Consider the following 16,142-nt stretch of genomic DNA (forward strand, 5'->3'; position numbering starts at 1 on the left):
AGAGAGAGAGAGAGATTGAAAGATTTTATTATCGTCCTCGAAGGTCAAATATGACCTATGGGACCAAATATACATGTGATGTAGGAAGTGTGGGGCTGATAAGTGCTTCTCGATGCTCCATAATTGTGGTGATGACAGTCGCAATGGAGAGCCCACATTGTGGTTGGGAGAGGAAAGTGTGTAGGTCTAAGTCATGGCTATATGATAGAGAGAGAGAGAGAGAGAGAGAGAGAGAGAGAGAGAGAGAGGATACTTACTTTTGTGGGTCATAACAGCTATTTTTTTTCCCTTTGTCCATGTCATACCCACTCCCCCCTCTCTCACAAATGATGCAACAACTGTTGGAATTAGGGTTGCAGGAAAACACACACAACTTGGAGAAGACGAAGGAAGCTCAAGGCACACAACAAAGAGTGTATTACTTAGTGTGCAATGGAAAAAAATAGATAGCCCTAGAGTGTGGGCATATATACAATGCACGAAGGAAAAAACCTCCTAGTGAGGGAAAAAATGCCTCAACGGTCCTAAGTGTGTTCACACACATCACTACCACATGAATATGGTAACATATCCTCTCTGGGAGTGATGCGGTGAACAAGAGATTGCACATAGAGTATAGGGAAGTGCCATGCCCCAAGGACATGATCAGTTCACAAAGGGAAGTAAGCCCAAAGATTTGCGAAAAGCTTCGAACTTCTCATGAGACAATGCCTTTCTGAAAAGATCTACAAGGTTGTCATGTGTTAGCACATAAGCCACGTTGATCTCTCCTGATGAGAGTCTCTCCCTAACATAGTGGTAATGCACCTCAATGTGCTTTGTGCGAGCATGAAAAACTAGGTTCCTTACAATTGCCAATGCGATTTGACTGTCAGTCTAGATAGTGTTGGCAGTGTCTTGTCCAACACGAAAATCAACCATAAGGCGTCTGAGCCATACACACTCAATCGTAGCTATGTGACGATTGCCCTATACTCAGCCTCACAACTAGAAGTAGCCATAGTAGGTTGCTTCTTACTCAACCATGAGATACATGAACTACCAAGCATGAAACAAAAACCACTTGTGGACACTCGCATGTCAAAACAACCAGCCTAATCTGATTCCAAAAAAGCATATAAGTATGGAGGCAATGATCCCCATTGGGATAAAACAAGTATCAAAAAATCCTCTTGACAGTCTGCCAATGCTTAGACCTTGGGCTATGCATGAATATGCTGACTTGTGAGACTGCAAACTGAACATCCACCCTCATGTTGCATACATAAATAAGGCAGCCTACTGCAGTTTGGTAAAGAGTGACATCGGCAGGATCACCAGCATCATGAAGACTCAGTTCAAACCTGTTTACATGGGAGTGGCAATAGGTTTGCAATCCTCAAGTCCAAACTTACATAGCAATGTCTCTATGTAACCTGTTTGACACACGACAATACCACCAAAGCACTGCTTAAATTGTATACCCAAGTAATGATTCAACATCCCCAAATCTTTCATCTTGAAAGTAGCATTCAAATCAGCCTTTGACTCAGCAATATGTCTCTCATTTGGTTCAGTGATCAGCAAATCATCCACATAGAGCGTCGCCGTTAGTTGCATAACAAAAGTTACAAAGGTGCAGAGCTTCTTGAGTACTTTGTCAACAACTCATTGGTGAGCAACAAACTTGATGCGTCTAAGCAGTTGATTTCTATTGTTGTAAGCCTTGGCGGGATGCTACAATGAAAGTGAATAAGCAACAACTGGAGCACTAGCTTTAGGTCTTGATGTAACACCCGATCATGCATGCAAGCAGCACTCAGCCCTATGTCATGTGCAAAGACTCCAATAGCAGGTCACGCTCCCTCCTTCACTATGCACACTGCTTCCTTCACTAAGCTGAGCTTGGGCCTTTGACTACATAAACTAAACCACGAACACAGTAGTCAACATGAGGACATAATCAACATGAGAGAAGGTCGACGAGACCATGGCAGAGAGGATAAATATAGAAGGGATGATAGCCACAACAACATAGTGATTGAAGGAGTACTAGAAATCATGTCGATCGCAATTATAGATACAACGGATATATTGGCAGTGATGACGATGATGAATGCAAAAATAAGAGCAGGAGGGATCAAGATGATAAAAACCCTAGCTCTTTAAAAGGGCATCAACCACAAGAACTTGAGTTAGCATTTCAAGTGTCAAGAATCATGGCTACTTGTGTAGCTCACATCCCTTTGTGAACGAAAGGAAGGGATTGTACATGTGTCACAAAGTGCCACATGTATGATTGCTAATACAAAATATGTTATGAAGAGAGATCAAGAGGTATGCGTTAAGATTGTTTCCATGATTGGGAATAAAATTAGCCTTTCCATGAGGGGGATATGGACCAGAAGACAGAGTAAGATCTTCTACATATGAAAAGAAGCTGATCTCGAATAAGGAATGTAATCTCTCCACTATGAATCAAACTTCAACAAGTGGCAAAGGGCTTTCTGATATTAACACCACAGATGAAGATATAAATGGCTCTTGTAGGCAACCACTAAAGACAATGAGTTCACCTAAGAAGCTACTAGCATCAGGGGTCTTGGGTGTGACAATATGATGTTGATAGATCTTGGCTCTTCTATTAAGACAAAGGAGCTAAAAAGGAGCAGGGCAAACTAGTCTTACCAAGAGGACAAACAACATACCCCATTGATATATTACCTGTAAAAATCGTAAGACGCCCATACGGTTTATTTCGCAGAGCTTCATTAAACAATTTTCTTTGGCCAAAGAGAGAAGAAAGTTACGTGAGAAGCAAAGAATTTGAATTGTCCTTAGGAAGGATAGATACCATGGACATGCTAGCAATGATGATGTTGATAACAGAGGTGCTAGGTGTTAACCACCTTAAAAATATTTCAATACAGGTACAAAATAATACTACATAGTTCATAAATCTACAAGAGAAGGTATTGTATTACTACATAATCATCATCCACACAAGCGCTTACAAGCAGTACCGAGAACAGTACGACTGCAAAAAGAGAAAAGACTAACTGCCCAACTGCAAGAAAACGTCAAGAACTAAATTGCTCGCCTAAAACTAACCCACTTAAAACATCAACCATTAGTGTAAAAACACCCTTAAGGTTCAAAGGTTCCATCCTTAGTTATTACAAACAAAAGTAAATAGACTGACACTGATGTATCAAGGCAGTAATACTTGGCACATCCGATGGGCAATGTTTGCAAAACATTGTAAGAACCCACAAAACCCTTGACAAAAAAACTTGAAAACCCACAAACAAATGAAGTCTTGCTTGAAGTTATTGCTCCTCAACACCTGTATCTTCAGTTTGAGCTATCTAGTTTGAACAAATGAAATGTTAGGGGTTCACAACCCTAACATGTATTAAGTGCAAGAAACATGCAGTATAAAGGAAAACGATAGCAGGAAACTGCACATTACACGATGAAAACTGCAAATTGTGTGAACACAAGAGACCATGGCTGAGCAAGAGAAAGTATTGCGCTACCTTGTATTCATCATCAGCGTCCATTACATTCCCAAAAACAACGGTACGACTGCAAACTGCAAACTGCAAACTGCAAACTGCCTGTTAGTTACATCCAAAAACTACTACATGCCATATGACCGTTCGGGTATTTCAAACTACCTAGGCACAAAGTCCTTGTGTAAACATGCTCCTAAGGTTGAAAGCTAAGACCTTAGGTAAAAGTCCAAAAAGATAAGTACCTTGACACATTAGGCCCTAACACCTGGCACACATGGTGGGCAATGTTTCTCAAACATTGTGAGAACCCATCCCTTGATTAAAAACTTCAACATCAAGATGATCTTTATCTTCAAGTTGCTTTGAACTTTCCCCTTCTGTTGCAGTTTCCTTACCATCTTTACCAAACCCTGCATCCACTTCAGCTTCAGTTGTTTTCTTTGTAATCTCAGTAGTCTCCTTACTGAGTATATCTTCAACAATAATCAGTACTAGATCTTTACATTTCTGTTGTCCACCTGTACCACTTGCCTCTTCACCTGCAACTTTAATTGTAACTGCATCTTCAGTAGACTGCATCTGAACTTCAATTTCAATTTTCTCCAACATTATAGTATCACTATGAGTACATAGTTATTCAGGTTGATGATGTTTTTGTTCCTCCAACCGCTTCTTCAATTCCTCATACTGCTGCTTTAGTTCATCATACGCTTTTGCAATAACAAATTCTCCTCCTTTGCTTCTTTCTCTGCGTCAATACTTACTTCCATCTCAGCTCATCCATTGTACGTTCTTCAATGTTCTTACCCAACACTTCCTCGATAGTGTTCAATAATGCCTCCTTAACATGCGAATGCTCTGCCTCATTCTCTGTTTTGTGAGACTGGATCTGTATCTAACTACTCTGGAACTTCTTGATCTAAATTATCTATCAGTATCACTTCACATTCAACACCCTCTGGTTCAGGTTGGTCATGAACTTGTTGTTCCCTCTTATACATCAACTGTATAAAATGATCTTTCACTTCAATGAACTTCTGCAACAATAGATTTTCTTCCTTAGCCTCTTCTTTGGCAAAGGCCTGGTATGGCTTACTAACACATTAGCATATTCAGGTTCAGGGTCAAGTTCAGAGTCAAGTCTAGGTTTCTCTTCAAAAATATTGAAGAAAGATTCAAAGTAGGATGAAAACTTTGCAACCATTAGACACTGCCTCTTGAACATATCCAATATCTATGCATGAAGATGAAACACTAAGAGACCTGATTTAGACTTTGTACGCCAAAACAATTGATTATCCTGAAAAGTCTGATTCAGAAAACACCCAAACTGATTTGCTTCTTCATCAAACCGATCTGATTCAAGGCTTAAAAATAACAGGTTGAACTCTCCTTCACACATAAAAAACACCACCAAGATGGCTAGCTCACATTTCTTCTCAAAAACATAAAGAAAGCCACTTTGTAGCTACAAATCTCTCCAATCAGTGATATCTCCCTGAAACTGATAACTTTTGACTTCTGCTCCCTAAAAAACTTCCCTTATGTCATCAAGCATGAAGACATAAAACCAATAAGAATATCAACATCATCTCCTCCATCAACATCACATAGGAATGCAAAACCATCTTCAGGAAAACCCACTTCATAATCATCAAGACCTTGCAAAAGGCTTGCATAATCATCAGTCAAAACCATCTCCTTGGCATCAATAAAACCATTGAAATCAGGAACTGGTATAAATAATCAAGAATTTTATCAGTAACTGAACTTCCTTGAAAAGGATGCACTTTCAATCTCCATGACTGAATTCGCAAAAGCACCAACGTCATAAAGATCACCGATTACAACATCATCATTCAAGACATCTTCTGTAACATCAAGGTTTGAAGAAGACCCCATATTGTTGATTTGAGTAAGTTGAAGATTCAAATCCTTAATTTGATTATTCTTGTCTAAAAAAACTTTCTTAATAGCATCATGAACTGCATAACAGTAAGAAATATGCAAATCAAATTCAGCTCGAACTTGAGAAATCTCCACCATCAATGATGCCTTCTCTTCTTGAAGTTGACTGATTTTGGAAACCGCTTCATTAGCCGCAACCATATTTGAATACCTGTCATTCTCCAACTCCAACGAAAGCTTATGGATCATCTCCGCTTGAGAAATAACAAGACTTTGTAGTTCAACAAATTTAGGTACATAACTTCTTTGAAACTTAGTAATCTCAGGATTAGGGACCTGTATTGTGGAACTCTGTAATTCAGGGACGTGAAATTCAAGATCTTTGTCTTCACAACTTGAATAACTCATATCCACTCCTGGAAATTGGATTTCAATCTTCAAGGCTCCAAAAAACACTTCTCCATCAACACAAACATCCTCCTGACTGTCACTTGTGGGATACTCCTCATCAAGATACTTCAAAAGCTGATTCATCATATCATCCTCATCATTAGCACACATTATGTCTTTATTTATCTTCACCTCTTCCACTTCATTACATTGAAATATGATCTCTGCTTGAATTTCAACCTCTTCAAGATTGATGTCCAAGGTTGGTATATGGGTTGGTATGTGGTAATGGTGGCTTCTTTGGCTCACTCCCACTTGCATTCCCTTCTTCTCAATCGCCAACTCTTCTTTTGTGTAGATCTTGTTCTCTTCTTGCAAAGATACAAGTCTCTTTGATGTGAGGTTTGGGGATAGCTGGCAGTCCTCTTGGCTCCTTTGGCTCATGAGCTGCTCCTGGCTTCCTCTTTCTTCCACCAACATCTTTTGGACTCCATCTAGCTTGCATTGAACTTCAACATCTCCATGTTTGACTAACCCATTCTCAACCTTTCTCTTAGTCTCCTGCAAATGTAAAGTTTTTACAGCATGAACAATAACCTGGCCTTTCACAAATTCAATTTCTTGCGAATTTTTAGGAACAAGCATGCCTTCAGAACCTTCCATGCCCTTAGAAATTTGCATATCTTCTACTAGAATCTGCATGTCTTCTTCAGGACCCTGCATAATTTTAGCCCCGCTTTTGTCTTCAATTTCTTGACCTGATTGCAAATAGCTCTCTATTGATTCAAATTCTTCAACATTCTGCAAACCCTTGAGTCTATTCGGAGTGTGGTTTTGGGATACTAAGTGCTCCTTTTGGCTTCTTTGGCTCTTAGGATGCTCCTTTTCTTCTCTCCTTTCCAACATCATCTTCTTGACTTCTTCAGGTTGGCTTTCATTGGTTTGGGACTTACATCAAGTGCATTTGGAGAAGTTAAACATGATTGTATCTGATTTTTCCCAACCAAGGGGAACATTGGTGTTGTAACTCCCCACTCATAATCACTTTCGTCTTCCTCCTAAAACTGGTTTTCATACTTCTCCATCAAGCCTTCAACTGCTTCTTGTAACATCTGTATCCTGCGTATACTAGAGCACGACTTTCTTCTTTTTCCTTCACGACATTCATGCCAATCTTCCGCTTTGTCAAAAAGATTAAAAAAGTCATCCAAATTCTCTTGTGCATCACATAGTTCCTCATGATCTGATACATCTCGAAAAGATCTGACAATCCGATACAACTTCTTGCACAGTTTATGCATACAATATTTGACACATACATCTTCCTTTTGACAGAGCTTGTACATGTAAGGGCAATCCTTTGTGCGGTGCTCATACTTTTGACATATTGCACACTTTGTCTTCTTCTTCTTTGCCCTTAATCACACATCAAAAGAATAGAGAGAATTTGTACCTCTTTAAACCCTGAAACTGCTTAAACTGCATTGCAAACTCAAATACCTGAACTACATTCTGTGAACTGAAAGACTGAAAGTGCATTCTGCAAACTGAAAACCAGAAACTGCATTCTGCAAATTGGAATGCTATAATCTGCAATATGTAAACAGTTTAACTGCAAACTGCAAAATGCAAACTGTAGATTGCACATTGCCGTGCTAAAACTGCAGACTGCAAACAACAAATTGTAGATTCCAAACTGCTATCTGCATGCTGTCAGGGATCTGAAAATTAGCAGAAACTTGAAAACGAACAGAACCCTGAACACATTTTTCTTCTAGGTTGTGCCTCTTTTGGCACCACAACAAAAACGAACAGGAATCTAAACAAGAAGTTCAACAGTCAAGAACTTGCAAACGACCCCAAAGTCTCTCCTTTGGCCAGTTTGTTCCTCTTCGGCACCATGGCCAAAGCCAACAAGATCACAAAAAGCGCTGAGACGACAGCAATCACAACTAACCAAGTAACCAATTGCGCTCCAAAACTTATTAGAACACGTACGGCAAAGAGGAGTGCCTCGGTCTCACTGCTCAAACAATTGTGGAGTAGAAGAAAGTTGTTTGTGGAGTAGAGAAAATCGTGAAATTGGACCATTTATTAGATAGTAATTGAGGTAATCAATCATCACATATGTTAAATAAATACACATGCAATTCTTTTTTACAAATTCTCTAATGCACTTTGTACTTATTTGCTTCAGTGCTAGATGCTTGAGCGGTAGGCCAACCCTGCGTTTCGAACTCAAGACGTAGAAACCCTAAGATTAATAGCGGGACGCTGCAGACGAAATTTCCCCTTTCACTCCATTTGCGCGATCTCTACGGCGTGGACGCCATGGTGGCCGTCAAGAAGACGGTAGGCTCTGCCATAGCAATGCTGCTTGCTTCTTTACGGAACTTTTAACAGAGAGGGGTTTCTTGATTTTATTTTCTGGTTCGTGCGCATTATTCGTAACAGCCACAGCTTTACTCTAGACACGCTGCTCGGTTTGAGGATAATGGCGGGAAAAACCAGTAGCTGTGATTGATATTATGGCTTGCTAACTGATGATTGCTAGTGCGTTCAAGGTTTTAGACAGCCTGAGGGTGATGGATAGGATTGAGCCATGGAAGTGCCTAATGCAGGGATCGATGACAGAGGCATTTAAATTCACTGATGTATTTATGTATGAAGTCTGCAGAATGAATGGGATCGATGTGCTTGGTTATCACTACTAGGATCTTGCCGGAGCTCTATAAACTAGTGTGTATGTAGACGTAGCCTGCACCATGATGACTCAGCACACATCGACATTTCTGACACCACTCCAGAAATGTCTAGATCTGTGTGCAAGGATTAAATGCAGCTCTACCACAGTTTTTTGTCCTTTTTACAATCTCCATTGTGCACTGCTCTAGCAGTGCATTGTAATGATTGGCTTACAGTGTCAAGGTTGTTAAAATCTCAAAGCACTCATGTACTGTTGCATATGGTACAGATTTTTGCTTTTGCACTCGCTTCTTGTGCTTTACCGAACTTGGTTTGAAGGGGTTCTCTTATTGGATCAACAACATTTGTTGAGAAATTCTCTCATTTTTTTCTCCTTTTGGTGGTCATGTGGAGTTGGTCTTCTCAGTGCACTTTTTACGAATGGTGTGCATGAAGGTCACAACACCAAGTGTTGGGCTCTAGTGCTAAAGTATTATGTCGTCTGCAGAAAAAGGCCCAAGAGAGCATCAACAACAGGCTTGCACTTGTAATGAAGAGTGGCAAGTACACCTTGGGTTACAAGACTACCTTGAAGTCTTTGCGTGGTGGAAAGGGTACTGTCTAAAGTAAATCAGTGAGGTCACGTCTCTCCCATGCTTTTAGACTTACTTTTTAACTTGTTTTATTGGTTGATGTTTGCAGGCAAACTTATTTTAATTTCAAACAACTGCCCTCCTTTGAGAAAGTCTGAAATTGAGTACTATGCTATGCTCTCAAAAACTGGAGTACACCATTATTCTGGAAGTGAGATTCACTAAACTATTCTTATCAGTTGTTCAGCACATTAATTGGAATTATGTGGCTATGAATATTTCAGATCTTGGCAATCACACATGGATGCACAACTTATAAGCAAAGCATCGGCGTGCACACATACACATGTATAGATATAGATATATTTACATATATGTTTACATATACATTTATAGATATAGATACCACACACACACACACACACATAGAGAGAGAGAGAGAGAGAGAGAGAGAGAGAGAGAGAGAGAGAGAGTCGCAAAGAACCCTTGAGAACCCCTGTTTTTCAATCAGTAGACACTGGAGGAGTACTGCTCTTTTTCGGCAAGAAGTTGGACTAGTTTACGGGTGCGTTTTCAAATCAAGAGGGGGCTTCGTGCCCGATTCCGGCCCGGCATCTTTGTTGAATTGTTGTCTTGTTACGGCAAAAGGGGCTTTTTTTGGATTCCTTCAGCTCTGTGTATCTTCTCTTGTTGAGCAAGTTGACCCTGTAAGAGTTTTGGCATCTCAATTGAATTGCTCAATGTGATCCCATATTTAGTATGGCTTTTAGGTATTTATTTCACTTATTTGTCAAAGTCTAGGTAGGGCTATTTACTGAGGTTGCTATATAAGCAACCCTCAACCCCCATTGTATTCACATCTGTTACTCATTGCCAAGGGTGGTTGGTCCAGGAGTCTCTCTCTCTCTCTCTCTCAAGTGTGGTAGATTGGTTGTGCCATTTCCCTCTTGAATAATAGGTCTTGAGTTCAACTCTCCTCGTCGGCTAGATATTTAAGGTCTCTTGGGATAGTTTCCTACGACGTTAGAACTCCCTTCTCTTCTTCTTCTTCTCTCTCTCTCTCTCTCTCTCTCTCTCTCTCGTTGGTCTCTATGCTTCCGTGTCGTAGACTTTGACATGGTATTGGAGCTTCGTGCTCCGTGACCTTGGTGGAGCAAGGCGTCTTGAAGAGAACCCGTGGAGAAGGTGCAATTGTAGACCGTGGCAATTTCAGAGAAGAACCTCAACTGTGGCGTTTTAAAATGTCGGCAACATTTCTTGTTTGAGGTTTTGGCAGTGTTTTGAAAAGCTCGCACAACTGGCAACGCTTTCTTGCAATAGGCGTGGCGGTTGGCAGCGTTTTGGGACGCTGTCGACTGCAAGGAAGCAGGGCAATCCTCCTAGTGCGTGTTCTAAAACGCTAGGGCTAAAGCAATTGGTGTCGTGGAGGTGATACGCATTTTGAGACGCACGGTTGGGAGGCCACAATGGACAACATTTCGGCAACGTTTTGATATGCGATAGCAAGGCTACCCCCTCGCACCGACAAAAAGGTGGCGGCCCCCCTCTGCGCGCAATGTTTTGAAACGCCAATCCTTGAACTAGTCTTGACGACTATGATAACCTAGACTATCGGCCACAACCCCTTGATGACGCAGTGTTTTTAAACGCTATGAGCAAAGGTCATTGGGCGACATAGGGCAGCAAGGTTGTACATTGGATAGCAAAAGCCTAAGAAAAGTTTGAGAGGTAGCAAGCTTGGAAGCCTGTCTTGAAAAGTGGTTTGAACTGTTGACACCCCTTGGGGACTTAGAACGACGCGGGCTTGGGGAGGCTCTTGAATAAGCTAGAAGGTGTGCAAAGGCCCTGAGAGGGCTTGTACCCATGAGATGGCCCACTCTTGCCTGAGTGCCAGCAACATCAACCAAAACCAACTATCGGCTATGGATAGTAGATCAACCATCCGGTTAGCGGCCTATGCTCGACTAAAGTTCTCAAGGAAACTGGATAATTGTTTGGCTTGGGATTGTGAAGCCAAAAGCAAATGGACGAGTTCACTAGAGGACAGAGGCAAAGGCAAGCTTGACAAGGACGGCAATACCAATATTCAGTTGGATGCCTTGGTACCCATGAGATCCGACAACCAATGTTATACATGTGACACGACGCTTTGTTTGGCTCGAGAGTTGGAAGCCAAAGACAAAAGTAGGAACTCACAAAGAGACAAAGACAAAGGCAAGCTGGATAGAGATTATGGTAATAAAGATTTGAGAGCGGAGATCGGCATGGCACACGTGGTGGTGACCACAGTGGCCACAACACCGTATTTCTAGTCAAAGGGCAGTTGCCACCACTAGCTTCAGTCAGAGAGAGGCTTGTGAGTGGCAGAAAGGGGCAAACAGTGCTCTGTGTAATTAAATTGGACCCTTGTGTCGGGGTTCAAATTATCGGTGTTTGAACCCGTGGGCCGGAGTTCAAGGCACATGCATCTAGCAAGGAAGAAATCAGACGTATCTTAAACACTATGGATGAGTGCACCAATCCATTGTTGTTGGTCGGATTATGGACAGGATGTGTTTCAAGTTCATTGTCTGATAAGTATTTTGGACGTGATGTGTTCATAGTTCACGAATGGGGATTCTTGGTAGTGTGGTCTATAGTTCAATTTTCTAAAAGGCAACCGATACGCAAGATGGCATTCTTGTAAGGTACAAAGTTGAGGATTAGCAAATCCCAGGTGTATCCAGTAGTTTGCATATCCAGTAGTTGCAGACTATTGGGGTGTCCATGGTAGCTTCTTCATTGACTCGGTCTCACTATTTATGTCCACTATGAGCTACAGAGAGGGTGTTAAGAGTTTTGGCATCTCAAGTGAACCGCCCAATGTGATCCCATTATTTAGTTTGGCTTTTAGGTATTTATTCTACTTATTTGTCAAAGTTTGGGTAGGGCAGTTTACTGAGGTTGCTATATAAACAACCCTCAGCTCCCATTGTATTCACATCAATTATTCATTGCCAAGGTTGGTTGGTTCAAGAGACTCTCTCTCTAGACACCCGGAGGAGCTACCACCATAGCAAAGTTTGTCGCCTTACACCAGAGGCACACTGATCGATCAAGCAACCGAGATGAGGAGATCCAGACGCCCACGACTGCGGAGGACTACATAGCATCGACGGAGGTTGCATTAGAGGATCCGGATCATTTTGGCCGGACATGCACGACGCCCGGTCAGATTACTGACCATGGAGGAGATTGATGAGATCCGCCAGTGATCGATGTTGGATCTCTTGTGATCTCTCTTGTGATTTAGCTATCCCAGCTAGGTGCTTAGTTCACACCTAGCAATTTAGGATTCCATAGCATAGTATTTTTATTTTGTCATTTTGTTACTCTGACTTTGTATCAGATCCACCACATTGTAACTTTCTGGTCTCATAGGTCACTTTGGCCTTTTGAAGACGTTAATATAACATTTCATTCATTTCATTTCATTTCATTTCTCTCTCTCTCTCTCTCTCTCTCTCTCTCTCTCTCTCTCTCTCTCTCATGCTTTCTCCCCTTGATCTCTACGCTTCCGCGTCGTCGACTTTGCTAGACCCTTCTGATGGCCCATGGGAGATCGCTTGCAGCCTTGCCCCCCCTTTGTACCTAGGATTCTTTTCTGACTTCAGAGTGGCTTGAGAATGGCACCAAAGAGAGTTCTCTTAGAGATGACATTATTGATGATGCATTGGAGGAGTTTTTGGAGCAATTGAGGAGGTTTACTAATGATACGGAGTCGCAAGAGTTACTTGACAGGAAGATTCCTGCGTTGTTGGTGTCTCCATGTGATTAGAAGTTTGAAGCCACTAACCACCAGGAGTGGAAATGCTTTTGGGGGCTGCGCTGAAGATCTACAACCTTATCTTGATGGTGAATGACGGAATTTATCAACTAAAGGCTCTCAAGGACTATATAGTCACATGCATGTGGCTCTGTGTGCCAAATGGACATGCTACATCAATGTCCACAGAGCCACATGGACATGCTACATTGATGTCTAGAGCCAATCCTATGTCTAGTAATCTCATAGAGCCTAGGGGATTATGTGTCGGCAATTTTGTGAGTGTGCACTGTGTTTGAGGACTTGCATTCCCGAACAAGGCTATTAGATAATAGATTAGGTTTTCCAGTTTTGGAACCCTCTTGCATAAATGGTTTGTAGATGGTAGTTGACTTCCTGGGTGGCAGTTGGCCTACGAAGTTCTAGGAGACTTTACCCCTATATTTACAGCTCTTCTGCCCTCAGTCACACATGATTCAGGCACAACCTGCAGATACCTCTAGAGCTCTGGCATTTTTCTGCATTTGTCGCCCATCCCTAGATCTTACGTTTTTGTCCCATATTGCCATTCTTCTCTGCAGCCCTGTGCCTGGTGTTTTTGGTAGCCATCGCCCTCCTCCATCTGACGCCTCATCTTTGCTCGGAGACGAGCATCATTTGCCCCATCCGCTGTAGCATTTACAGCCTTGCAAAGATGGCCAGATTGCTGCATTTTTGCAGCCTGAATTCAGCCTTTGAATATTTTCACATCGGCTGTGCAAATCAGCCCGAGATCTCCCCTTTGGTGGCCATCCGCAACATATTTCTTTCCTAATGTGAATTTCTAAACGGAGCTGTGTCTCTCTAGTTTAGAGAGAGAGGCTCTCTCTCTCTCTCTTCTCTCTCTCTCAAAGGCGTGCAAACGCAACAGTGGGGGGGCTTTTTTTGTTGCGTGGCTGCCATACATAGGTTTGTTATACAATGTTGGCCCTTAAGGCCCTATGCTTTTTGTAAAAAGGTCCCATGAGCATTGTATTTTGGAATAGAGTTCACAGTGACTTCACACACACGCACACAGAGGAGATTCCGTGCATGAGATTGTTGGAAACTCGAGAATTGACAGATTCTCATCAATATTAATTGGATCCGAACTCAATTAGTGCTGTTCTTTTTTAGGGTATATTATTGCCGCTTTCTGGTAGTGAAACATTGTATTGTGAAAACGTCTGCAAGCAATCGTTCTGAACTTTTTGCTTCTTTGCAGACAATGTGGATCTAGGAACAGCTTGTGGCAAGTACTATAGAGTTTGCTGCCTCAGTATTACTGACCCTGGTAATGACAAATGTGCACATTGTTGGGTATTCTTTAGTTGCATGACTCTTTTCTAATACTTTCACGATGATTTCTCAGGTGATTCGGATATCATTAGGTCTATGCCTTCAGAGTAGGCTTGGATTTTTTCCCTCCAGAATTTTTGCAGAAGAGTAATCATGTGTGGGTCTAGGTGATCAATTATGTAATGCACGAAGCACAGCGAGATAAGACTGTGGCTTGGCTCTTTTTCTAACCTTAAATGTTCTAACAAGCAGTGATCTTGATTGAGTACTCTTCACTTTTGGGGCGGACTGAGCTTTGTGTCGGGAGTTATATCACCAATGTGGTACAAGAAATGAAATGCATTCTTATACTCGTGTTCACTAAGAGGCAATGCCTGTGTCTTCTGGTCAAGAGCATATATTCTTTTCACATATTTTTGAGATCAGCGAGCGCCAAACAGTGCCTAAAATTAAGGTGAGGACAAGTATTATGTCAGGCAGAGGGCCAAAATGGTGCATCTAGGTAAGTGAGTGAGGCAGCATGTGTTTGATGGCTGGAAGCAGAGGTCAAATTAGGGGCGTTTTGTTGGGTGTAAGACTGGCTCTGAAGTCCTTTAAAGAAGTGCATTTGATACTAGACCTATCCATGCACTTGGCTTGTGTTTGTCTGCTTCATCTATCATAATCTTGTATTCTTGAGGTTGTATACTTGTAGGTTGTGACTGTGATGCGCACAGTTGATAGGGTACAATACACATTGTTCAATAGTATAGAAATGACTGGGCCTTGCTTGCTCTTTCTCTACAATGTCTTAGGTCCTTTGTCGTAGACAATGTATGTTGCAGTGCTAATCCTTGAGGCCTCAGGTGGAGTTGTATAGCCATAACTAAAATGCCACCGAGCATATCGGTATCAAGGGTAGCTAAGAAAAATGAAGAAATAGGGTATTTAGTTCCTCCGTTCATTGATATATTTTGCCCTTTTAATAAAAGCTAAAGAGGCCTAGCCATCTCTCATGTGGAAATCCATAAATCTAGAGTGGTACACATAAATCCCTTGGAAAAGAAAGTGGAGACTGGAACCCATTTCTCAAGCAGATGTGCCCAAGAAGTGCTTTGAGCCTGGACAGAGCAGGCAAGCCAAATCATGTAAGGTAAACAGAAGAGGCTAGGATGAAAATCTATTGCATGATTAGTTTTTGACTTGAGGCCATCGGAGTATCGTGTTCTGTCCGGTGTTTGTGTCCAAGTTTGGTACCAAAACAAGACCCTTGATTGTCTTTTAGTATGGTTTGCAATAACATGACACGGAATAATAATATTTTCTCGAGAAACTCTCTTGAAAACTTTGGATACGTTAGTAATAGTATTATGAATAAGTATATTCTGACAATTTTTGATGATCTGGATTCGCACTTATAATGAGTACTCTTGTAAAATTGCATTCCATGGTTAAGAAAAACTCGTGGCACAAGTTCTAGGAAAATCAAAGAAAACTATTTACAGTTGTACTACTCATTTGTACAAGTTTCTTGAGTCGGAAAATTCTTATGCAAGTATATCAAATAATGCAAAATTGTGTAGGTCCAATAAGCCATGAAAGAATTTTTTTTATATAGGCGAAGTAAAATTGTCTTTGCACTTACAAATTGCAAATGTAATTTGTGGTCATTCTATATAGCGAGTGCATAAGATAAGAATGATTGATGTTTATGCTAAAGATAGTAAATTGCATTGTATTTTTAAAACTGCACATGATAAAAATGTCTTTTTTCAAATCATGAAATATTAGTTATAGATATAGGCTTAGGCCTAAATTTTTTGAACGATTATCAATAAATTATAATCAGGTATGACTTCAATTTCTTGACAATTGAGGAAATTGTTTGTTGTCAAGGAGGTTTGCATAACAAAGTTGTCAAAATGGACATATAGTGTTTATGTTATTGGGGGGAAGTTTGCATAACAA

The 16,142-nt window shown here is 41.1% G+C and overlaps 1 protein-coding gene across 1 annotated transcript; it reads left to right on the plus strand.

Moving 5' to 3' along the window:
* The first annotated feature begins 7,995 nt into the window (after positions 1-7,995).
* LOC147434125 (large ribosomal subunit protein eL30-like) lies at positions 7,996-14,545 on the plus strand. The gene is made up of 5 exons (XM_086490715.1): positions 7,996-8,147; positions 8,989-9,094; positions 9,183-9,284; positions 14,122-14,190; positions 14,269-14,545. Exons 1-5 carry the CDS (start codon positions 8,127-8,129, stop codon positions 14,304-14,306), a joined length of 336 nt encoding a protein of 111 aa, XP_086346841.1. The 5' UTR covers positions 7,996-8,126; the 3' UTR covers positions 14,307-14,545.
* The last annotated feature ends 1,597 nt before the right edge of the window (positions 14,546-16,142 follow it).

The sequence above is a fragment of the Adiantum capillus-veneris genome, chromosome 19 (genome assembly GCF_014529385.1).
Source record: "Adiantum capillus-veneris isolate H3 chromosome 19, ASM1452938v2, whole genome shotgun sequence".
Lineage (NCBI taxonomy): Eukaryota > Viridiplantae > Streptophyta > Polypodiopsida > Polypodiales > Pteridaceae > Adiantum > Adiantum capillus-veneris.